General features: G+C 54.4%; 2 protein-coding genes and 1 long non-coding RNA gene across 8 annotated transcripts; 2 read left to right on the forward strand and 1 right to left on the reverse strand.

Annotated features, from left to right (window-relative positions):
- Window positions 1-10: 10 nt before the first annotated feature.
- Window positions 11-11,021, forward strand: MYCBPAP (MYCBP associated protein). Its single transcript, XM_057418409.1, is given in 19 exon segments — window positions 11-110; window positions 699-823; window positions 1,366-1,548; window positions 1,550-1,726; window positions 2,204-2,378; window positions 2,700-2,815; window positions 3,474-3,624; window positions 3,880-3,995; window positions 4,700-4,812; window positions 5,447-5,555; window positions 5,870-6,059; window positions 6,586-6,773; window positions 7,134-7,280; window positions 7,453-7,719; window positions 8,554-8,675; window positions 9,375-9,487; window positions 9,956-10,068; window positions 10,222-10,392; window positions 10,876-11,021. Coding segments are annotated over 19 exon segments (2,781 nt in total). The 3' UTR covers window positions 10,981-11,021.
- On the reverse strand, window positions 10,537-15,382 carry LOC130604119 (uncharacterized). 3 transcript variants are annotated; one of them, XR_008973374.1, is made up of 4 exons: window positions 15,283-15,382; window positions 14,293-14,395; window positions 12,735-12,815; window positions 10,537-11,933 (listed from the first exon to the last, which is right to left on the reverse strand). It is a non-coding gene; the product is annotated as an uncharacterized LOC130604119 (long non-coding RNA). The 3 variants fall into 3 exon arrangements; XR_008973375.1 differs by lacking the exon at window positions 12,735-12,815; XR_008973373.1 differs by lacking the exons at window positions 12,735-12,815; window positions 14,293-14,395.
- On the forward strand, window positions 14,569-23,678 carry EPN3 (epsin 3). 4 transcript variants are annotated; one of them, XM_057418412.1, is made up of 10 exons: window positions 14,569-14,801; window positions 17,283-17,928; window positions 18,261-18,379; window positions 19,659-19,739; window positions 20,008-20,115; window positions 20,227-20,311; window positions 20,545-20,853; window positions 21,668-21,778; window positions 22,050-22,271; window positions 23,099-23,677. In XM_057418412.1, the coding sequence occupies exons 2-10, from the start codon at window positions 17,358-17,360 to the stop codon at window positions 23,416-23,418; spliced, it is 1,926 nt and encodes a 641-aa protein (XP_057274395.1). In that variant the 5' UTR covers window positions 14,569-14,801; window positions 17,283-17,357; the 3' UTR covers window positions 23,419-23,677. The 4 variants fall into 4 exon arrangements, with proteins under 4 accessions (XP_057274395.1, XP_057274398.1, XP_057274397.1 ...); XM_057418415.1 differs by lacking the exon at window positions 21,668-21,778 and having other exon boundaries at window positions 23,099-23,678; XM_057418414.1 differs by lacking the exon at window positions 19,659-19,739 and having other exon boundaries at window positions 14,570-14,801.
- Window positions 23,679-23,833: the final 155 nt, after the last annotated feature.

The following is a 23,833-nucleotide window of genomic DNA, read 5'->3' on the forward strand; positions in this document are numbered from 1 at the left end:
CGTTGTTGCCATGGCACCCGGCCGAGGAGCGCGGCGAGGCGGTGCGGCCGAGTACGGGGGGACCCGGCCTGCGCTGACCCGGAGGGAGAGCCAGGCCAGCACAGCGCAGGGTACGGCTGGACGGGACCCCCCTGGGCATGACCCGGACCCGGGCCCAGCATCCCCGGTGCTCCCGAGCCACCGCAAATCAGCGCCTTCCCCTCCCCGTCCTCATCGTCCTCGCGTTTTAACCCAGCCCCAGCTGGAGCGGACGCGGGATGAGGATAAGCGGGCACATAACCCTGCGGTGGGTCTGTCTGAGCTGAGGGCCTGCCTGGTGGTCCCCTGTGCTGGCAGTTGGTATTTAAGGGCTGTTTCGCTGTTTAAGAGCTTGTGAAAATCCGTGCCTTGCTGTTGGAATTGTGCTCCGGAGCTGGGGTGGGAAACGGCAGGAATTTGTTCTCCGTGCGGGAAGCACGGGCTGTGTGTGTGTCGTGTGTAAGAATAAAGCGTGAGGTAGTCGAATCCTGGTGACTCACTTTGGTCCTTGTGGCTTCTCAGTTTGGTTTTTCCAATTAGAATTGATGCTGAGTTTGTATTGTGCTACCTGAAAAACCCCAGCCCTAAATATACTGAACTAAACAGAGTTCAGCAATGAGCGGCCAGGCTGAGAGAGGAATCGGGAGGCTGAAGAGGAGGTTTCTTCATCTGTTTTTCAGACAAGAAGGAAAAGACACAGGAATCGCCCCCCTCAACCATTGCAGAAGAGCCGGAGCCCGTTCCATGTGTCCTGCAAGAAGATGACATCCAGGCGCTTGCCATTAAGGTGGAGGACCTGGAGAAAGTATGTATGGGTACTGATAGAAGGAGCTCCCTTACCTGACACTGATTCTGGAGGCCATTTACTTCAAGCAGAACTCACTCTTGGGGTTCAGTTCTCCTTCCATTTGTCCTGCTTTTTATGACTTGGCGGTTCAGCTGCCAAAAGTAGAGGAGTATTGATCCTTACACAGCCTCTTCAGGTAGGAGGAGAAGTCATCTGCATCTTCACAGTTATGGTTCCAACTTTCCGGTCTAAAAAGATACGGAAGTTGTTCAGTAGCTGTCATGGCATCACTTCCAAAACTGGGGTCAACCTGTGTGAGTGGAAGCACCTTGACACCAAGTGACACAGCAGAAAACTATTGGGAAAGTGATTTAAGTCTCTCTTCCCTGTCCCAGTTATAAGAATGAGCCAATAACTGAGCTGGTATCTGCACAGTTGTGTAACGTGCCTCTTAGGGGAGGACCATCCTGCACTGAGTGACTGTGTATCCTAGAAGGATCAGAAGGAATGGCGGTGAGTAGCATGTACCTGATTGCATTGTGACTGTTTCTTTCCTGAAGCTTCATGCTCCGCGCCCTCCCCAAGGTGCTGGGAAAGCTTCGGTCAGGAAGAAATACTTTGTTCGAAAGCACCAACCCAAAGAGACAAAGGAGACGCAGCTCCTCGTGGCGTGTCCTGCTTCCCCAGAGGTGCCCACAGCACCACTGACATTTGCTGGTAGGGTCAAGCTTCACATCTTACCTTTTGTGGGTTGGTTTTGCCGAGCCCAGCTCTGGTGGCCTGACCTCTGGGGTCGGTGGTTTTGTGTGTGTTGTAGGAGCAGGACAGTTTGGTGATGGCTGTGGAAAGATTCTCCCTCATCACATTCTGGGGAGTCTCCAGGAGTTCAAGATGGAAGCCTTGGCCAGAGGAAACACTCGGGTTAGTTCGTAAAGCTACAGAAGTGCTGCTCTGTGGCACTTGTACCCTCCGATGCTCTCCAGCGCATGTCAGGAGCAGCTCAGGCCTGAGGTGTGGTTTTCCCAGCCTTGTCACGCTCTGCAGGGAGGCCTTTGCCTTCAGACAAACTGCACCAGCAGGTTTTGAAGTCCTGTATGCAGGAGGAGGTCACAGAGGGAAGAGTTACGGTGGCTTCCACTTCCGTATGTGCTTCTGCTGTTGCGGCAATACCATTGCTTGAGTCGAATTGCAGCAATACCATTGCTCGAGTCAAATGACTCAGATAAATCCTTCCATTGTTTCTGAGTGTGTTCCCAATGCCCTGGTTTTGTTCCTCTCGGGGTGATAAGGTAAAAGTAATGTCAATCTGAAGAGTTCTTTTCTTCTCGCCTCTCCCATTCTCATTGTGGTGTTCCTGTGTGCGTGCAGAGGTTAATTTAGTATTTCCCTTCTCTTCAGTTAGCAGATCTTATTGAGGTTTCTCATCCAGATGTTACTGCAGCAGCTTTAAAAGAGAAACATGGAGGAGAGAAGAAGAAAAAGGTTCATCAGACCTCACTAGAAGGGCACAAAGCTCTCCAAAACTGGTATCATAATATGGCAATCAGGAAGAAGCAGGAGAAATATATAGGAGGTGAGAAAAGCTGAGGCCTCATTCTGTGACACTGTGTGCAGATGGTGGAGTTTGGTGGCACCACAACAAAGTGTAGTGGTCATAGCCAACCAGGTTTAATCCTGTTGCCACTGCAGTCTTAATTCCATGTTCTCAGGGCTCCCCACAGTGCTAGTACTGGCGGCCATGGGTGCTGTGGGGAGGTGAGCTGGTGGTTCTAATTGGGAAAAGGACAGTGGATTTGGTGGGGGACAGTGTAAGGGGGTTACACATGAATCACAGCAGCGGTAAAGGGTGTGACCAGAAGTGCAGCACCAGTGATTTGGTGTTTCCTCTTTATAGAAGTCCTTCAGAGGCCAGAGAATGAATTGTTGATGAGCATCTCAGAGGGTTACAGGCAAATCCAGGAAGAACGTGACCTCATTGACAGGACTCTCCCCGCCCTGCTTCCTGGAAAGGTGAGAGCCCCGCTTCATCTGCATCCTGACTGCTCTGTTCTTGTGACAGAGCTGAGACACGGTGTTATGAGTAACATCCCTGAAGACCTGTCATTAGGTCTTTATGAAAGCCACTCCAAGTCCTTTAGCCCAGTGTGCAAGCAGAGACTTTAAAACTGAAGCCATGAACACTGGTCAGAGGAAAGTGGTGATGTGCTTGGCTCCTTGCTTACGAGCTGCTGTATGTGGGCAAGTGCCATTTCACGATTCTCACCAAAGGCTGTCGTGCATGGGGAGTGGCACAAATGCTGTTCCAGCGACAGAAAGCTCGATTTTTAAAGGGTTGCCATGGAGAAAGGGGTATGGGCAAGTCAGGAGGATTATGGGAGTATCCTATGTTAAAATGTTTTATTTGACATTTATAGCACTATGAAAGAATTCATATTTGTGTGAGGCTTTATTTTAATATCATTCAACCTTCATATAGCACTGGGTAGAAGAAAGTGCTTTTGTCTTTGACAGCAGCCTGATAGGAATTTTGGCTTGCTCTGCAGAAAGTGATAACTTACAGGCTTTTTAAGTGTTCCCATAAGCAGAATTGGACCCCTTCTTCTTCTTAGCGTCTGGTCTCTGTGAGAATAGCTCAGAGTGTCAGTGGGAGCCCTGATTTCCTCCCTAGGGTTACCGAAAAGGAAGCGAGTTCTGGAGCCAGCCCGAGCGTATTGGAAGTGAACTCACAGGCCTGACGATGACCCTGACTCAGAGTGAACGTGGGTACCCAGGGCCAGTCACTCACGTGGGGAAACCCCACACTGTCCGGATGGAGACGGGTAAGGGAACATCACAGAGAGGTGGTTTCATAGAAATGGGGTACCAGTGTGGAGGGATCAGCAGAATCAGTGACTCACAGGAGTACCAAGGCTCACATTAGAATTGTCCCTTCTGATAGGTGCAGCACAAGCTGCTTCCCAGTCATCTGTTGGTTCTCCTCTTTAAAACACCATGAGACCAAAGTTTGGCAGAGGAGGAAATGAACAGGCGTGTGGGTATGTAGACAGTGAGCTCCTATATGGGTATTTCCACAGGCCTGAAGCCTCCAAAGAGGATCCCCTTCCATCTAACCTGGGATAAGAGTCTTTTCCTGAAACATCGGCGGCAGGAGCTAAAATCTGTCCTAGAGGAGCTAGATTTCTATAAGCCGGTAAGACTGGAGGAGCAAGCACATTCTTTGCATCTCTCTTCTCTTCTCAGATGCTATACAGTAACATAAAATTGCCAAGAGCTGGATCTGAAAAAAGCATCAGAAATCTAAACCATAATCCCCACAGAAGTTTTCTTGGAAGTTCCCACATTTCCAAAGGGCCATGAAGGGGTTGTTGACCCTCCCTAAGTGTTGCATGGAATGGTCTAGGAGCCTCAGAATAGGACCCTGAACCAGCAGCATGCAGCTGCCAAGACCCGGGCAATGAAGAAACCTGCCAAATAGTGATGTAGGGGTTTGACTTAGTGCCTTAGGGCAGAGGGAAGACACCTTTACCCATGTGAAAGACACACATCTGAAATCATCTCCTGCAGGCAGGTAGCCCCTCCTCTTAAAAGCTGGGCAAACCTCACCTTTTCCTTTCTGAGACCTGGCTCTGGGGATGAGAAATGTGTGTGAAGGAGACTTTTCCCATCCATGCATCACTTGTAGTGGGCAATGCAGTCATCTAGGATTCTTGGGGGAGCCAGAACTGGTTCCTTCCAGTGTCTTTGGAACATATGTTGGATAGCTCTAAAAACCATCATAGGAGCAAGATATCTCCACTTCACTTTACTTGGCTCAGATGGTACATTTGTCTGGTATTTTTACTTCCTTCCTGTATAAAGAGAGAAATCAAGAGTTGGTCATTTCTGTATGTCCAGGATCTGGATGGGCTGGAGGTGATCGGTAAAGGGCAGCCTTTCACATCTGTCTCAGCAGAGCCTATTCCATGCCTCATCACTTCTGAAGAGTCTGAGACACTTGAGAGCCTAAGGTAAGTTTTCCTTCATGGCAGAAATAGAGAATTCCAGGTATGCACCAGCAGCCTATGTGGTTATCCTTGGCTGTTCTTACCTGAAATGGAGAGGAGTCTCCACTGGGGCACAATAAAAGACATAGTCTGATATTATAATCACCCAATTTAGGAATCAAGCTGTTTCTTTGTGCTTTGGGGCCTAAGGAGCAAGAATCAGAAGGGGTTTTTAGTCCCTTCCTCCAGCCTTCCCTCTGTGTGGTTCCAGAGCTTACATCAGGCAGGGTGGGGATTCTGTTCTAAATTACCTCCATCTGCTTGTCTTTTTCCAGCCTTCCACTTCCATCATTAATTTGCCCTTTTCCCCTTGTCCTCTCCATCTGTTATCACAACCCAAGGGCCTTTCCTTATTCAGTCAGATACCCTCAGCCTTCCTTGGATGCAGGTATCATCCTTTAATATACTGGCTGGCTGATCCTCCTCGATGGTGACAAGCAGCTGGAGTTTACCCCACCTGCAGGGCTCTGTCCCTGAAGAGATGTGGAAAAGCAGTGGTTGGAATGATTTCCTATGGGGTCTTGTGAATCACCCCTGGTTCTCCCCTCCCTGAAAGTGAATTTTACTCCATGAAAACAGTGGCTCTTGTTTTCTTCAGCAGTGACTCCTTAAGTGACCACCCCTTTGCAGCTCCAGAAGACATACTGGGTCCCTCTTTAGTTTTCTGTGGCCAGCCTGCTCGTTGGATCAACTGCAGCTCTTGCAGGGTAATTGTGCACTTCTTATTGCTTAGTCAAGCTAAGCCTGCTCGAGTTCCCAGCGCACAGCTGTACAATGAGTGTCACCTCTGGGCCAGAGAATAGGGGATTTATTCTGAGCAGAATAGAGTATCCCTGTGTTTGCTCTGGAGAAGCAGAAGGGGTTGCTCTGTCTGTGGTGTGAAGCTCAGATTCTCAGGCTTTCTGTGTATAATGGCCACTTCATTGGACCTGCCTTACAGGTTCAAGGCTCACCCTCTTAGTTGTGGTGTGACTTCAGGCAAGAGGAGAACTTATCTTTGCCCTCTCCCTCTTTCTTGTAGGATCTAACTGGCATTGCTGCCCGCCTCACCTTTGAGACTTTGGCTGGTGAGAAAGCTGAAAGCCCCCTGACAGTGAGCAATAATGGCACAGCTGCCATCTGGTATAACTGGATGAGGCTTCCCCACAAGATTCCCTCCAGAGAACACAAGGGGAAGAGGATGCAGTGTTTTTACTTTGATACCAGACCAGGTATGGGAGCTGCTGATCTCAGAGACCTTTGTACAGAGACCAGAGAACACGTATGCAGGAGTTATCTGAGATGTGGAGTCTGACTAATGGCAGAGCAAGCCTGTTGGATGATTCTCCTTAGGAAGCCACCCTGCGTGTCAGAGCTGACTCACACCTAAAGAGGTGTGTGAGCAGATCCCTTTCGTGGGATCCCTTAAAGGAAAGGAGGCTGCCCCTGCTCTGAATGCAAATGGGTGGAATACTGAGAAGCAAATCATTTTCTGATGAAAAACTGGGCATAATCTGCTGGAGAGAGCACTGAGCTCGCTGTGGAAGCAGCGTGTAGTGGAAATAACACCAGTTCAGTAACGTGGTGACTGGAAGTAAATGCGGAAGGAGAAAAATAGCTGGATGAAATGCGATAACCAGCTAAGCTATGGGGAGAGAGTCTCGTACTGAGATAAGGACATGCAGGGTGGGGTTGGAAAAGGGTCAAATTAACCAGGTGGCTTCTTGCAGACCAGTCCATTTTTCTCTCTTATTTCAGGTGTAATTTTGCCTGGAGAAACGAGGAAGTTCTCCTTTATTTTCAAGTCAGAGAGAGTAGGCATTTTCAGCGAGGCCTGGGAATTCAGGACACATCCCCTATTATTAGCAGGAGCAGTGCTGCAGGTGACCCTTTGGGGAATTGCTGTGTCTGAGGATAAACTGGCTGACCTCAGAGAGAAACTGGAGGTAACCAAGCATGTAACTGGGTGACTGTGAGCTTTGAACTTAATATGCAAATAGAGGATAAGGGTGGGAGTGGATGACATGGTATTTTTATTGCTATGCAATTAGGGCTGAGAATGAGCTGATTTACAGAGCACCTGCACATACTTGGACAGGTTTGCTGAAAAGAGAAAGAAGGAAGAACTCTGCAGCCTGATATTGTTAATAAAGACATGATTGTGTCTCCCAAACTGGTCACATTGGTCCTTTAAAGAATTAAAGCTCTGTTGGTAATGTGTTTATTAGTTACTTGGTGAGGATGGGATTGTGTGTTGTACACTGTGATATCAGGGACTCTCACGTGTTCTGGTTGTGGTGCCTCAGAGTGACCTGGCTGCTCGAGAAGGTGCTGCTATAGTAGAAGAGAGCATAAAGGAACTTCTTGGCCGAATTCGGACCCCAGAGCGCACCCCATCTCCCGTGGATGCCTATGTCACCGAGGAAGAGTTGTTCCACTGGAAGAACCCTGAGGTGATGTTTGCTGTTTGCTGGGATACACAACTGAAACAGCAGGGAGGGAAGACCAGTGGGACTGCTGCATCCTTGGAGGCAGGCACAGTCTGCTGTGGTGGCTTTAACAGTCAGGTTTGTAGAGGAAAGGCATAGCTCATTTCACTGTTTACCTTTTTCCCCTTTATCACAGTTGCATTATCAGCACGAAGTGGTAAAGCAGCTGCATGAACTGTGGAGACAGCACATGACTGAGGAGAAAGTGCCCTTGGGCCAGACGAGTGTGGAGGACGTGCGGTACCAGGAGAGTATTGCAGAGGGTCCCTCTGCTCAGAGCAGCATCACAGAGAGCCTGGGTTGGAGGAATTCACTCGAGGGAGCTCCGAGTCAAATGTTGAATGTGGAGGAGAAAGAACCAGCCCCTTCAGGATGGAACCTTTCCTTAGAGGACTTTAAGCAGGTGGTGGCCTCTATTCCCGCTATTGCAGTGAGCAGTGGTGGTGTTTTCATTCCCCTACAGCCAGGCGTGCTGCAGTGTGAGCCCACCCAAAGCGCTGCCTCCAACGCGCCCCAAGTTAGGGGTGATTTATGATGTGTGTTGCAGAAAAGCACTTCAGCTCTGCTCCCCACACCCTCAGTGCTCTTGTAAAGACATTCCCAAGAGAGCCTTTGAGGGCTGTTGTGTGGAGAAGAAAAGAGAACCAGACAATGTAATAGATATTTTAAGCTCTTCTGCCATTAGCTTTCTGTCATCCCAGGACTGAATGCGGGGGGGGTAGGCTAATCCTACAGCCTCCTGTGGCTTCCCCAAGGGCTTGTCTCCTTGGAGAGTCCTTCCTATTCATCCAAGCACTAAGGGAGCACTCATAACAGGCTGTGGATAAAGTACAGACCTCCCTAGATGAAAGCAAGAGTGGTTTGGGTTCTGTCATCACTGGTTTTATATAGATTGCTCTCTTGGAAATCTCTCTGCTGCTTTCATAACTAATCTTTACTTCAGGGTCTTCTGGCTGGCCTCAATCCCTGTTCTCCAGCACACCTATGAAGTTGCAGAGGGGCTTATTGCAACCTAACTGGGGGTCTGGGAATGCTCCCCAGGTCTAGGGTCATGTGTGCACCTTGGCCAAACCCCAGCCATAGAGGAAGCCAGATCTGGGTGTATAAGTGCCCAGTGCAGCCTGGTTTCATACTCGTGTCCGAGAAGAGAGCCATGGTATTGACTGCAGGGTCCACACGCTGGTAGTGAAGGCTGAGGAGAAGTGTTGCTTACACCGTGTGTTTTCTTTCACATTAGGCTATAAAGTCAATCCCCATGGAAGAGCAGCAGGAAGCAGCGCTGGCCCAGCTCAATAAGGCAGCACTGGACCTGTGTGTTCAACAGAGGCCAACTCAGTCAGACCTTTTGCATCAAATCTGGTGTGTTACCTTTGCAAGATAAAGCTTGTCAATGCGCTGTGTGATCAACAGCCTTAGCAAGCTGTGTTGCAAGCGTTGTGATTCAGAGTGCAGATAATGATACAAGGTCTAGAAGTTGTCTTTACACTCTGTTTTTTTTATAGCTGAGTTTTAGCAGCTGTCTAGGACCCAAGTGGGGTTTTTTTTATTCCCTGGAGATAAGTTTAGAATATGAAATTCATGTAATTTTGGGGAGTATACAGGATTATTTCTGGCAAGGTTGTTCCAGTCTGTATTTATAAAACCTATGGGTAATTTTCTCTACCCTTTTACTCAGATAACTGTATTGAGTCTCTGCTCTTTGCTCAGGCTTTCAGACTGTAAAGATATCAACAAGCTTCTGTTTCCTTCTAAGTGAGAAGGATGCAGGTTTCTCTTGGTGAACACAGAGCAGACTAATGCTGATTTACATGTCCTTAGCGAATGCACAGATCTAGTTTCACAGTAATACATGTGGGTCCATGGGAGCCCATTGATTTGCAAGCCTCAGAGACCTCAGAGGGCTCTAACATGAAGAAGGTGATTGAGCATCCCTCTGGATGGATTTCCGGACAGTGGGTGCTGTTTTACTGGCTTACATGGACAGAGCAGCTCTGGAAGTTGCCTTCACCCCTGGCAATCACTGTGCTGTCTCCTTTCTGATTCTGATACTTCCCTCAGTCTCCAGCTGTGGCGTGAAACAGTTGATGCTCTGGTGGGTGCCTCTATGAAGCTGAGATCCCTGCTTGGCTTGCCTGAGAAGGACACCTATATAGAAGGTCCAGAGGAAGCAGGTAAATGGTGGTTGTAGCACAGCACCCTGTGTCTGTGAACTGTTGTGAATCCTCAACACGTGCTGAAGTTCAACTGAAATGACAACTTCAGTGGTTTCCCCTCAAAGCTTCTGTGAGAAAATGCATCATTAAAAAAGGCATTTGTGTGATGCCGGTTGTGATCTGTGGTTTGGTGCCATTAAAAACCCACCACACAAATAAAGCCTTTTAATTTAGCTAGATGTACATGGTTTTCACACAGACTAACCAGAAAACCCCTAAGCTGTTTTACAGCCTTGTTCTGATACAAGTCGTTATTTAAACAAAGTACTCTTCAAAGTGTTGTTTTTCAGTGCTATACACAGGTCAGATTAATCAAAAGAGGAAAGCAGATTGTAAAAGTAATAATTCCACTGCATGGACGCGGGGGGCTTGGCTTCTGGGTGTGCAAATGTTGGTTTTGAGTAATTGAAATTCTTTCTTTTATAGTGGAAATAAAGGTACCTGTGAAAGGAGACAGAATAACCATCAGGAGAGAGGACAAGAGGTTATTTGGTGGGAAGGACAGAGAAGGCAAAAGAAGAACAAAGACAGGGAAAGAGGTGTGTGGGGGGATGCCTGTTGAAACCTAAGTGCTGGCGGCTGTCATCCACCCAATGGATGAGGTGCTGCTTCGGGGTAGGTGCATCTTGCAACAAGCTGAAGTGTTCTGACCTGTGTCACTTGGGGTGTTTTTTGTGTCTGTCCCTCAATAGGAACATCCAAGCAGCAGAAAGTTAAGAGGAAAAGATGATAAAAAGATTAAATCTTCTGTTTCATTGCTGGACGTGAAAGGGGGAGCACAGCCCATGGAGGGAGCTGAACCTCCTCGGGAGCAGTTGGACCCTGTTTTGTTTGGGATATACCAGGAAAAACTTTATATTGAAGTAAGTCTGTGTCCAAAGCTTGTATCTTGGTTTTGTTCTCTGCTTGTCAGCTTACATCGAAGCTTAGGTGGAGGGGTAAGCATCAACTCGGAAAGCTACCAAACATATGTCCATAATTCTGTAGCAAGGTGAGCATGAAACACAAAGTAAGATGTCCTTTATTCCCGCCTGGAACCTGCTATCATAAACCCAGCCATCCCATAGCCACGTGCAGGATTTCTATCTGGGATGTCTTTAGCATGCTTGTGGACTCTTGAGGGATGAACAGAATTAATTGTACCTCAGATAATGTTAAACACACTTCATAGCCAGAAAAGTTATTACTAGAGCTAAGCTCTGTTAGCAGGCAGCCTCTTCTATGAGTGCGTGCCCATACGTTAATGTGCTCCACTGTGAGACACCATCTCTGTGTCTGTCATCTCATCACCAGGCTTTCTCCCTGTGTATTCACTGCAATTAACCTGCTGTTAATTTCTGCTGCAGGTTTATGGGCTGCTGGATTCAATGGTGAGCAAAATGGTTTCTTTGTTTGAGGAACTAAAGAAACAAGGTGCTCTCAAGTGGGAGAGTGAAGCCCTTCGTAACTAGAAAGAGACTTTTAAACCAATAAACAAGCACATTTACACAGATCAAGCGGAGATTCTTCTTTGTGAGGTGATGCAGTGATTACAGATAGTGGGCTGCCTCCTTTCTGACATGCTGTGATGCGAGACGATTGCTAGATCATCTGTTACTTCTGCAGATGAGCACTTGCCAAGGAGAGACAAGGCAAGAAATATCACAGCTCAGAAGCCGTTAGGACTAGCAAATACTGACATTTCTGCTAAAGAGGAAGGCTTTAAAAGCGCTAGTCAACACGAGATGTGTCTTACGCTTTGTTTCTTGGTCTTGCTTGGTTAGCGGGTGGGTGAGCAGAAGGTGTCCCTTGTGTTCATGAGCCCAAGTGCCAGGACAGTGGCGTTGAAAAATCCATTCCATTTTGGGTCATGTTCCTGGCTGCTTGTCCAGGCTTCTCTGAGGCATCCCGGGTCCCTGGGAAAACACACTGTCCCAAGGGGTGTGCCACCTTGCCTGGTTTAGCACCCATGAGTTTACTTCTTGTGCTGATCTTGCCATCTCTTTCCATCCAGCTCAAGGTACCCATGCCTCATTCTGAGCCAGCTCTTGCTTGCTTTTTTCTGAGACTAATGTCTCTTGAATTAAAATGGGTGAAAGCCACACTGTAACTAGTGTGAGCATGGTAAGGCCTTGAGTTAGAGCCACCCCTCTTGCTTCCATCAGTCTGTGTCTGGGCTTAGCACTGCTTCCTGTCCAGGTTTCCTTGTGCATCACAGCTGGAATGGAGCTTTTTGTAGCGGCATTCCAGGTTGGACTGTCACACACACTGCAGCTGGGCCTGGCTCAGAGCAGGTTTCCAAGGCAGATGAACTGGGTGCAGGGTCTCTTGACCTGGCATCATCACGAGAGACCTGGCGTATGCCAGTAAAGTGTCGTCTTCCTGCTAAAGCAGCTGGACAGCATTCCCCGGAAAGGCTTTGGCCCTGCAGAGAGATGACATCAGTGTTAGATTATTAATTGAGGTTTGTGATACCTTGGTGGTTCTGAGGCAGCAGATGTGTATCCGTGCTGAGCATCGCTGTTACAAACCGCACGTCACTGCACCCGCCGTGTGAGCCTCGGGCACGTGCTCCCCTACCCTGACACGCATGAAATAACTGTTCCTTCTGCAGAACTGTTCTCTTTTGCTTTCTCATTTCAGCTCGTGTGCTGTCTCTGGGGAGAGGAGATGTTCCTCCTGCTGGCAAAGCACAGCTCATTTGGTTTTGCCGGCCAGGTGGGGCTCCTTGTGCTTTGGGATGCTTTCTGTTAGCAGGGAAGCGCTTTGACTTGTGTGGAAGCCAGGAGCCTCCTCTGGCTTTAGCGGGCACAGACCCACAACGGGAATGTCTCTGCTCAGCATTCCTGTAGTGAGAATTTCAGCAACATTTTGAGCTTGAGAAGGGAAAAGGCCTGGAGTTGGGGCGTGTCTCACAGGCTTTGACAATAGCTCCTGCCTCCCTGGAGATGATTATCAGCCTGTGAATATGCCCAACTCAAGCAGCTCAAGCCATCTGTTTCTAGGCAAGAGGGAGTCTGCACGTTATAGAGGCAACGTGATTGTCTCAAAGGCAGGAATACTTTAACGTGGTAGCTTTGCCTTAAAAGATGGCAAGGCCCCTTCGCAAGAGCTGTGCCTCCAGTGCAGCCTGTAGAAACCAGGCTCCATGTGTACCTCTGTTCTCAGGGGTATTTGTTCATACAAAATCAGGTAGATAGATGGGAGTTTCACGTCAGTCATGTACCATGGAAGAATGTGCTCGTATCTCCTTCCCTTCCAAGGGAGGAGCCTGGTGGCACAGGGCAGCTGAGTGACGCAAGAACTTCTGCAAGGAGAACAAACCCAAATGCTGTGAATAACCTTATTTTTTGGTCATTAATATCGCCTGTGTCTCTTACAGCCTTGGGCAAGGGTGTCCTCAAGGGACAAGGTACGAGCAGCATGCAGGAAGGGACATGCAGGGTCAGCATTGCGCTGCTCTTTGGCTGCTGCTGTGGCTTTCTCTGAGCCAGATGCCTTTTTTTCCCCTCCTTTTGCATTGATTTGTGAAGTTACATGACGAACTGCAGTGGAATTAGAGCTGGCTGCCACACAGCACCTTTAGAAAGGCCTGGTATGAGATCTGAGTCCTTCCTTTAGATATACAGCCTTTAGAGCTTTAGACCCCACGCTCCAAAGGACATACGGATGCTCCAGCCCCAATAATGACAATTCCTATCAGCCAGGCACACAGAGTATTCCTTCTCCTCTGCCAAACGTAGGCATTATTTGTATTATTGTTAATAATTTGTGTTGTGTTTGCTAAATAACCAAGGTGAGCAACCTTCCTGGCCCTGGGAGTTAACATACCAACCCCATCACGTGAGGCAGGGCCTGAAGACACCATAACTGTTAGAGAGGCCGGGAAGGGGAATTGCAGGAAAATGCTGCAAGCAGAAGGTGCTGGCACATTTCCGGAGGCTTCTCTATGGCAAAGGGGGTCTGGGTGAGCAGTTGGCTTGGGCCAGGGCTGAGGGAAATCAGCTTTAGAGCCTGGATGGGCTCTATGGCTGTGGTGGCATCATGGGATGTCTGTCAAAGCGAACCCTATGTCTGTACATCTCCACTGCAGCTCGTAGGGTGTTGACCCTCCTTTGCTCATACAAGATCAGTGCCTGAAGAGGGGCAAGCTGGCTGCTTCGGCTGCCTGACACAGCTGTACTGGGAGTATTGGGAATGGAGGAATGCCTGGATCTGAGAATGCCTCCTACTGCCTGAGCTGGGATGTGCTCCAGGGTGACCTGGAGGATGGTTTGGATGCTGCAGCTGAGAATGGGACTACATGTACACTGATGTGATTCACACAGCTCCCGGAGGCAGTGCCCCCAGCTCCCAGCCCACCCCCCCGCCTTCCCCCCGCTGCCCAAGGCAGGACCTTCAGTGCCGGGGGCAAGATGAGTCCCAGCTCTGCGTGGCAGGAGCATCGCAGGAAGCCACGCTCCCCCTCCAGAATGTCTCAGCACTCAGGAGATGCTTTCCATTATGGAAAATGTCAGTGATATTAAAAAGATGATATATATCCATAATACTTGAAGGCCTGTCAGTGATTAAAATGGAAGGCAGAGGCCGGGAGAGAGGGGGTGGCATTGAAACGATTGAGAGACATGACTTATTTTGTCATGTCATCTGATGCCTCCCTCTCTTCCCCCAGCCAGGCTCCGGGAGCTGCTCAGAGCTGGGGAAGAATCCGCTCCAAATTTAGATCCCAGGAAAGGAAAAAAAAAACAACACCCAAACCCATATAAATTAAAAGCGCAACAAACCCAAATTGCAGCCGTGGCCTTGGGTACCAGCGCGGGAGCTGCGCCCTGGGGAGGGTCGGCATCCCCCGGAGCCGCTTCCGAACCCGGGACCGTTGATTTCTGTCTAAAAATAAGGGGGATGGGGAGGGCAAAAATCATTAAAATAAAGCAAAGCAAGCAGCAGCGAGCGGCGCCTGGGCGGCTGCCAGCGAGGGGCAGTGACTGAGCACTTAACAGCATCCCCGCCTCCCGCATGCGGCGGGGCAGGGGCTCGGAGCCGCATCCCCCGCGGCCGGTTCCGCACCGCGCTGCGCCGGGGCGGGCTGAGCGCCTCTGCCGGTACCCGGGAGGGAGCCGGGCCGGGGCTGGGGCGGCCCCGAAGGGGTTAAGCCGGGACCTGCCGCCGGGACCTGCCCAGCCAGCCCGGCAGCTCGCAGCAGGCAGCGGGCGGGCTGCGGCCGCCTCCAGCCCGCTCACACCGGCTCCGGCTCCGCCACCGGCTCGGCGGGGCCGCGCTCCGCGCCGCGCAGGTAAGCGGGGCTGTGCCCCTCGGCACCGGGCTGCGGGGTCGGGGGGAGGAGGGGAAGAAGAGGAGGAGGAGGAAGAGGAAGGTTCTGGACGCCGGAGCATCGCAGGCTGCGTCGGGCCGGGGGATGCCGGGCCCCGCTGGTTGCGGGCCCCCCCGGGCCGGGCTCGGGGCCCCGCGGGGAGTGCGGGTGCGATGCGGCCCCGGGAGCCGGGCCGAGGGCTCTGCCGGGAGCCTTCCCCCGCCGCTCCCTCCATGGCGGGCGCTGCTCCTCCCAGCCCCGCACCTGATCGGGGATGGAGGAGGCTGTAATCCCCCGCCGGGCTCCCCCCGTCTTCCTCTCTGCGCTCTCCTCCCCTCCCATCTCCTCCTGCTCCCCTCCGTGTTGCTCCTGTCGCCCCCCCCCCCGGTGCGGGTCCGCAGTCTCCTGTCCGGGCAGCGGGGCGATGGGGACCTGTCCCCGCACCCCTGTGTCCTTCTCCCACCTGGCAGCCTCTCGCTCAAGGTCACTGCAGTAATTCCATATGAGCTGCCGGGTGCTGCTGCCTTATCTCCTGCACAGCTTCTGTTTCACTGCCTTTATATTCCGGGGGGGGGGGGAGAGATATTGTGTTTGATAATCCCTGCTGCTCTTAACGCCACTGGCAGCGCTCAGTCAGGGCCCTGCTGCTCTCCCCCCCTGCCCCTGCTTCCCATTCAGACTTCCTGGCCCATCTCATTCACGGCGAGCAAAGTCCATCTGGGATCAGGTCTCTGTCCAGGACAAGCAGTGCTGGAGCCCATCATGCTGGGCCTGGGGTTTATCCTGCCAGGAAACCTGTTGGAGGCAGGAGGGATCATCCTGCCCCAGAGGAGGAGTGATGGTGTTTGCTGGGCCAGTGGCACCTTTGGAAAACATGACTTTATCTCCCACCTGGGTGTTGGTGGAAAGCAGAGCACGGAGCCAAGTCCCGGAGGACTTTGCTGTGTTGTTGCCCTTGTCCTGAATGCGTTCCTGCGCCAGGCTGGCAATAGCGTGTCCGTCTGCAGCACGGGTTGTCCCGGCAGGATCCAAAGGCCACGGTGACAGGCTGCATTGCGAAAGGGAATTGATGCAGGGAAGTGTCTGGAGACAAACTTCGGCGTGGCGGTGCCAGGCTCCTCTCTGACTCACAGGAGACATTGCCGGCGCAGCCATGGGGCTCCTGGCCGCCGGCCCACGGCAGCAGGAGGTGCTGGACCGGTCGCACGGGTTGTGCGGGAGCGTGGTGGGTGCCATGCGTGGCTCGTGGGCACGTCAGCACAGTCCCGGCCCTGCTCCGGTGTCCTGAGCCAGGAGAGGGCTGGACACAGCACAGCGGCTGCGGTCCGGGGAGGTACCGGCGCCGAGGTGGGTGGTGGGATGGATGCTCTATCGCTGTCTGCAGGCACTGCTGCACAGGGGAGATACTGCTCTGCCTGCAAGTGTTATCTTGGATGGGGAGCACATTGCCAGTGAGTTTTGTAGCAGATGCAGCGGGAGCTCTGGCTCCCTGGCCCTGCAGTGCGGCCCTGCTGAGGGCAAGGCAGCTCCAGGCAGTCTCTACCTCCTGGCTTTGCTTGGCCCTGTCTTCTCATTGTGCAGGCAGAAGGTGAGGATTAGGGCTAGCACAGAACAGGGGACGCAGTTGCGATGAGCTCATGGGAAGATGGGTCCAGACTGACCCATGCCATTCTGAATCAGGTCGGGTGCATTGCATCCCAAGGACAGGCATTGCTTCCATGGGGAGCAAGCGAGGAAGCTCCTGGCTACACCAGCCCTTGCTGCCCTGGATGTGCATCTGAGTACAGAGAAGGCCCTGAGGCAGCTTGGGGTTTTTGGGGGCAGAGGGTTGTGTTATCCATCCTGGCGCAGGAGGTTTGCACCCTGAATTCACCATCCCGCCACAGTACATGCTTCTGTACCCACAGCCTCTCATGGAAGCAGGATCACTGAGTTTGCTGGGAAAACCCACTCAAGCAGCTGCCAGGCTGGTCAGTTGTGGCAGGCTCTGACTCACAGCAGGGTTTAGGTTTACCACGATGCATCCTTGGTGGCACTGAGAGCCTTGGGGTGATGACCGGGGTGAGCAGGGCCACATAGAGCTGTGGATGGAGCATCAGGGGAGCCCCTGGCTGGTGCGAGGGCTGAGGGCCTGCAACCAGCTTTGCTGGGACGGTGGTGCTGAGGCAGCTGGGATCTGGAGGAGGGAGCTGCCATTTTCAGGTGGTTACTTTTAGAAGCAGGAGTGCAGGGTAAAATCTCCTCCAAATGTTGCTGAATCTGGAGCCAAATCTCTTAGCGGCTCTGCGGTGCTGGGGATCAGCTTGCTGTAAGGGTTTTATTTCCCCTTGAGCATCCTGCACGGCACCTAATAGCCCGATGGTGGGCACTTCCACCTTGAGAAGTGTCCCAGATGCCAGCCAAGGGCTCTGGGGTTGGGTCAGGGTGATGCTGAGGTCTGTGTGTCCTTGTTCCCTGCTGCAGGCACCGGTGAGGCTGCGGCCGTGAGTGCTTATCCCTTCTCCATCATCCCTGCCCGCTGCCGGGCACCGTGCAGCCATGACGACCTCGGCACTGCGGCGGCAGGTGAAGAACATCGTGCACAACTACTCGGAGGCAGAGATCAAGGTGCGGGAGGCCACCTCCAATGATCCCTGGGGACCCCCCAGCTCTCTGATGTCAGAGATCGCCGACCTCACCTTCAACACCGTGGCCTTCGCCGAGGTCATGGGCATGATCTGGCGGCGGCTGAACGACAGCGGCAAGAACTGGCGTCACGTCTACAAAGCCCTCACCCTCCTGGACTACCTCATCAAAACCGGCTCCGAGAAGGTGACCCACCAGTGCCGGGAGAACCTCTACACCATCCAGACGCTGAAGGACTTCCAGTACGTGGATCGTGACGGCAAAGACCAGGGCATCAACATCCGGGAGAAGGTGAAGCAGGTGATGGCGCTGCTGAAGGATGAGGAGCGGCTGAAGCAGGAGCGGGCGCACGCGCTGCAGACCAAGGAGCGCATGGCCCTCGAGGGCATGGGCAGCGGCAGCCACCAGGTCGCCTACGGCCGCCGTGCATCTCCCTATGGCGAAGACTATGGCCGGGCACGGGGCTCACCCTCCTCCTTTAACTGTGAGTGTTGCTGGGGTGGGTGTAGCAGTGCATTCGGGTCGCACCAGCCTGGTGCCCGTCGCTCCCCTTCACCTGGGGTGGTGGCGGTGAAGACCCTCTCCATCCTGTACCACGGGTAGCGGTTTGGCTGTGCCAGTGGTGAGCCCCGCAGTGTTGGCAGCTGGTTATGCCTTGAGCCTTAAACCCGTGGCTTGTTCATGGTAGGGAGCTCTAACGTGGGGCTACATCCCCTGATGTGCTGGGATGGGGCCCAGGAGGAGGTTGCTGATGTGCTCCCTGGTATACCCCAGTCCTGATGCTGCTCCTTCCCCTTTTCCCCCTTTATCTTCCAGCATCATCCTCATCCCCACGGTTCGCCTCAGACCTGGAGCAAGCGAGGCCCCAGACAACGGGTGAGGAGGAGCTGCAGCTACAGCTTGCGCTGGCCATGAGTCGGGAGGAGGCAGAGAAGGTAGGAGGGCTCTGCCTGCCCTGGGACACAGAGGATGGGCATTTCCCAGCACCTTGCCTTGTCTGTGGGCATTGTGGGTCATTCCCCGGGAGGAGGGAGGATTTGGGGTCTGCCCGAGGCCGGTGCATGCACCTGCAACCGCACCAGGCTGCTCGCACTGTGCCCGGCATCCAGAATGGCCAGCAGGCAGATGGAGGCAATGGCTGTCCCCGCTCCCTGTCCTCGTACTGGCTGGGACAGCACCAGGCTGAGACCCATCCATCATCCCATACCCCAGGGTGGGCTTGAGGGTCTGGATTCCTCCTGAGACTCCCCAGACCTGGCTGCCCTCTTCTGCTGAGGGCTTCTGGTTTGAGCTCCCCCATTTCTCTCACCTTCCCACAGAGGTTTTAGGTGATGTCTTCCCCGTGTTTGTGTGGTGGGACAGCAGCATTCCCATGGCTGTGCACTGGGCTGGAAGCTCAATGGGGCTGAATCCTTTCAGACCAGCCCTAGAAAACAGCACCAAAGGGATGCAGGCACCAAATGAGCTGTTGCGTGTGTCCTCCCCAGCCCAAGCTGGCACTGAGCACCATCAGCCTGGTCCTGCCATGCAGGGGACATGCTTTGGAGACAGCTCTTGCTGCTGCCTGTCTTCCCTGCCCGATGGAGGCTTTTTTGGAGATGGAGCAGAGCGTATATCCCTATTTTTGTCCTGGAATCGGAGTATTTATAGCTTCCACATGCTGCTGCGATGAGCGCTGTAGGAACACGCTCTTGAAAGCACTGCCTGTTGGAGTCCATCTGGGCTGCGCACACGTGTGCACGCTCACACACACTTGCACAGGCGTGCACAGCCCCACCAGGGACACCATTCCCAGCCGGTCCCACGCTGGACAAGCATCACACGCAGTGATCAGGGCTGCCATGGCAGGAAGGGGACAGCCTCTCCCCCCAAATCTGCCTCAGGGCTGGGTGCTTATTCCCCAGCAGAGTGCAGCTGGGCAGGATTCCCAAGTTAAGGCACCACAAGTCCTTCTCCCTATCAGGCTGCCAGGGTGAGGGGATGCCTCATCAATCCCTTCTCTGCTGCCTGCATTGAGGCCATGAAAACCTCCCTGCCTGCTTTAGGGTCATCCCAGCCTTGATGCAGGGGTAGGGGAAGGAGATGGGGCAGTGGCCGCAGGGGAGCCTGGTTCGCAAGCAAAGAGGCACAGAGATGGTGTGCAGGCAGTGGTGAGGACAGGCACCTCGGCGCTGAGGGCAAGCTGAAATGTCACCCCATTTCCTCTGTTGGCAGAAGCCACTTCCAATTTCCAGCACAGATGAAGAAAGGCAATTGCAGCTCGCGCTCGCGCTGAGCAAAGAGGAGCACGAGAAGGTACCTGTGCCCCGCAGCCCTGGGCGCTCCTCTCGCCTTGCACTTCGGGCTTCTCTCTGGGGCTCTGGAGCCCACAACGCTGCCTCGCTCCGCTGCCTGCTTCGCTTTCGCTGCTGTGGGCTGCCTGCTGAGCTCGCTCCCGGAGGAGCCTCTGCTCGGATGCCGGGACCTTTCGGGATGCGGTGGCAGCTCCTGTGCTGGTCTGTCTCCTGGAGAAGGTGCTGGATGCGGGGCTGGAGCTCATGGGCCTGTCCCTTGTTTCCCACAGGAGGTGAGGGCTTGGCAAGGGGAGAACTCCCTGCTACAGAGAGGTGCGGAGGAGACTGCCCAGGGCAGGGAGGAAGAGGAGGAGGAAGATAAGATGAAGAAAAGCCAGGTACAGCACTGATGGGGTTGGATGGCCACGCAGCCAGCCCGGGGGCTGTGGGGAGATGGGGGGTGATGCCACAGCTCTGCCCTCACCTCTTTATTCCCTTTCTGTTTGCAGTCCTCTATCCTGGAGCTGGCGGATATATTCGGGCCAGCACCAGCCCCTTCCAGCCACACATCTGCTGACCCATGGGATATGCCAGGTAGGGTCAAGTCGCAGGCTTGGGACAGCAGCAGAAACCTCTCCTTTGCCTCTGTCCCTTCCCAATCCTCAGGAGCTCAGCAGAAAGGACCTTTTGCTGCTTCTCTCTCTGCTGCCATGTCTGTTTCATGCCCAGGTGGTGCTGCTGGAAGCCATGGTCCCCCCCGGGCACATCCCCACTCTCAGCATCCCTCTGTACCCTGCGTTGTTCCACAGCTTCCCTTCTTCTTTCAGATATGAAACCCAAAGCGGAGCCGGCAGCCTCTGCCTGGGCCGGTGCTCCTGACCCATGGGTACCGGTCCCAGCCGCTGGTGGGGAGACCCTGTCCCAGGCGAGTGCCTCATCCCAGCAAACCTCTGCCGGGCCCTGGGACTTCCCCCCCGGCACCACGGCAGCCTCCGACCCCTGGGGGAAGGCGCCCTTGTCTTCTGGCTTCCCTGCTGCGGACCCCTGGGTGACGGCGTCCCCCCCTGCCCAGGGCCCTGCTCCTACACCAGCTCCCGACCCTTGGGCCCCGGTGGCCGAGCAACCTCCTAACCCTGGTAAGAGGCTTGACTGGCTTTGCTGGGGACTGCGGGCAGCTTTGCCCTCCTGCAGCCCCAAGGTGCTTTCCCACTGCTCCCATAGCTAGCTTTGCAGACAGCCTTCCTGCTCTCCTGCCCTGCAGCAGGACCTCCGCTCACCCCTTGCCATCTTGAAGGCCTCAAGGCTTTCTCTCCACACAGAATAAGCTGCTTTAATTAACATGGCACAGTTAACGGAGCCCTCCCATGGGAGCGGATAGCAGCAGTGGGGTGATGGGGTGTGTGTGTGTGTGTGTGTGTCCTGGTGATACCTGGTCACCCCAAAGCAGCACCCTGTGCCCCGCTGGGACAGGGCGGTTGTTGAATTGCAGATGGGGGAGCGGTTGCAGGACCAGTCTGTGTTTCAGAGCTCAAACCCCCTCTCAGTTCCTCCTCGGTGCTTCCTTTTGGTGCTTCCTCTGGCCTCATATAGCTCCTTGTGTGTGCCTCAGTGCTGGGGAGGAGATGAAACCCGGTCTGGGGCCAGTGCTGGTTGTTAACACATTGCTGCAGACCTCATTGGGGCTGGGAAAGGGACCTGCCTGCTGCTGGGGGGATGGCTGCGAGCACTGTGGGGCTGCCTTGGTCTGCAATGACTCCCAGTGGTCCGGCTCATCTTAGCCCCCTCCCCAGACCAATGCACATTCCTGACCCCCAGCCCCATGCCCCCCACCGCACGCCCTCTTCTCTGTCTCCTTGCAGGCAGCCGCCCCTGCCTCTCTCCTGCCCGTCCATCTCCTGCCTCTCACCTCCCCGCTTGCTCCCCTCCTTGAGTCTCACCTCTTCCCCCCAGCTCCAGGGGGGGACGCTTTCGACCTCTTTGCAAAGCCGCCCGAGCCCGCCGAGCCACCGGAGCAGGACCCCTCACAGCCGCCCTCCTCGGCCAAGTCCAACAGCCCCGCTGGTAAGAGCCAGGGGAGCAGCAGGGGCTGACCTGGGGCAGGCTGGGCACAGTGACCTGCCCCTGCCCACTGCAACAGAGGCAGCTCCAGGGCCGGCCGGGCTGTGCGTGGCTGCTTGCTGGTGTGGGCAAAGCTTGTTCCCATCTGCGTGCCGTGGGCTCGGGCTGCCCCGTAGCCAAGGGGATAGGTCTGTTACCCACCCGGTGCGGGGACACCATCACCCTCGGTGTCTCCCGGCTGTCTCATGCGGCTCATCTCCCCCCGCTGCCCTAGAGCTGGACCCCTTCGGTGACCTGTTCCCCAGCACCAGGCAGGATGGGGCGAAGAGCTTCGACCTCGCCAACCTGGCCGACTCCCTGCCCGAGTCCGGCAAGGAGCGGAAGGACTGTAAAACCCCCGAGGCCTTCCTCGGCCCCGCCGCCTCCTCCCTGGTCAACCTGGACTCCCTGGTCGCACCTACACCTGCTTCCAAGACGCGCAACCCCTTTCTCTCGGGTAGGTGCTGGTGCAGTGGTGGGAGCTTCCCTGGGCTGGGAAAAGGGGTGTGTGGGGGAGGAAGAGGAGGTTCGGGGGCGACACAGAATCGTAGAATCCTGGACTGGTTTGGGTTGGAAAGGACCTTAAGATCATCCAGTTCCAACCCCTGCCATGGGCAGGGACACCTCACACTAAACCAGGGCACCCAAGGCTCTGTCCAACCTGGCCTTGAGCACTGCCAGGGATGGAGCATTCACAACCTCCCTGGGCAACCCATTCCAGTGCCTCAGCACCCTCACAGGAAAGAATTTCCTCCTTATATCCAGTCTAAACTTCCCCTGTTTAAGTTTAAGCCCAAGCCCATTCCCCCTTGTCCTATCACTACAGTCCCTAATGAAGAGTCCCTCTCCAGCATCTTTATAGCCCCCCTTCGGACACTGGAAGGCTGCTATGAGGTCTCCACGCAGCCTTCTCTTCTCCAGGCTGAACAGTCCCAACTTTCTCAGCCTGTCTCCATACAGGAGGTGCTCCAGTCCCCTGATCATCCTTGTGGCCTCCTCTTGACTTGTTCCAACAGTTCCATGTCCTTTTTATGTTGAGGACACCAGAACTGCACACAACACTCCAAGTGAGGTCCTACGAGAGCAGAGGGGCAGGATCACATCCTTTGACCTGCTGGTCATGCTCCTTTTAATGCAGCCCAAGAGACATGGGGTTTCCAGGCTGCGAGTGCACACAACACCCATGTTCAGTTTCTCACTGACCAGCACCCCCAGGTTCTTTTCCACAGGGCTGCTCTGGATCTCTTCTGACTGCCCTGATGTGTCCCATCCTCTCCTTGCTAGGTCTGAGCACGCCGTCCCCCACCAACCCCTTCAGCCTCGCTGAGCAGCCCAAGCCGACGCTGAACCAGATGCGGACCAGCTCCCCGGTGCCCAGCCTGCCCGCCGGCCTCCCCAGCAACTCCATGACCTACAGCGCATCCCTCCCGCTGCCGCTCAGCAGCATCCCCACCACCTCCGCTGCTCTCCCTGCATCCGCCAGTGCCTTCCCGCAGGCCGGCACCTTCCCCGAACTCCCCGGCAACCTGCCGCAGCCGTTACTGCCGCTGAGCGGAGCCCCGGCCCCGCCGCCCGCTCCGGGGGGGCTCAACCCCTTCCTCTGAACCCTATGGACAAACAGACTCTCGCCCCTTCCCCGCTGTTACAACACCCCCCCCCCCCCCCCTTTCCTCCCTCCAAGACCTCGGAGGTCCGGCGGTTCGCTCCCTGCAAGGGACAGTGCCACCCATGCCAGCCCCCTGCCTGCCGTCGGGGGAGCAGCAGCATGAGCCCCGCGCTTCACCGACCACAGGGGACCCCCTTCCCCTGCCCGGGGGGGGGGGGCGTCCGAAAGGGCTGCGGATGGGGACTCGGTGCATGGGGGGCTCGCTGCTGGACGGGTACCTGCGGGGGACCGGAGGGAGCTGCGGACCCCCCTCCACGCTCCGCTCCCCGCGGTCCCCGGCTGGTTCGCGCTCCCTGCCCGTTATTCCCCGCTCCTCGCCCCCTTCCTGCTCCATGCCCCCCCCCCCCCCCCCC

The sequence above is a fragment of the Pezoporus wallicus genome, unplaced genomic scaffold, assembly GCF_028554395.1.
Source record: "Pezoporus wallicus isolate ANWC-B61680 ecotype Strahan unplaced genomic scaffold, APGP_CSIRO_Pwel_v1 contig_3710, whole genome shotgun sequence".
Classification (NCBI taxonomy): Eukaryota; Metazoa; Chordata; class Aves; order Psittaciformes; family Psittacidae; genus Pezoporus; species Pezoporus wallicus.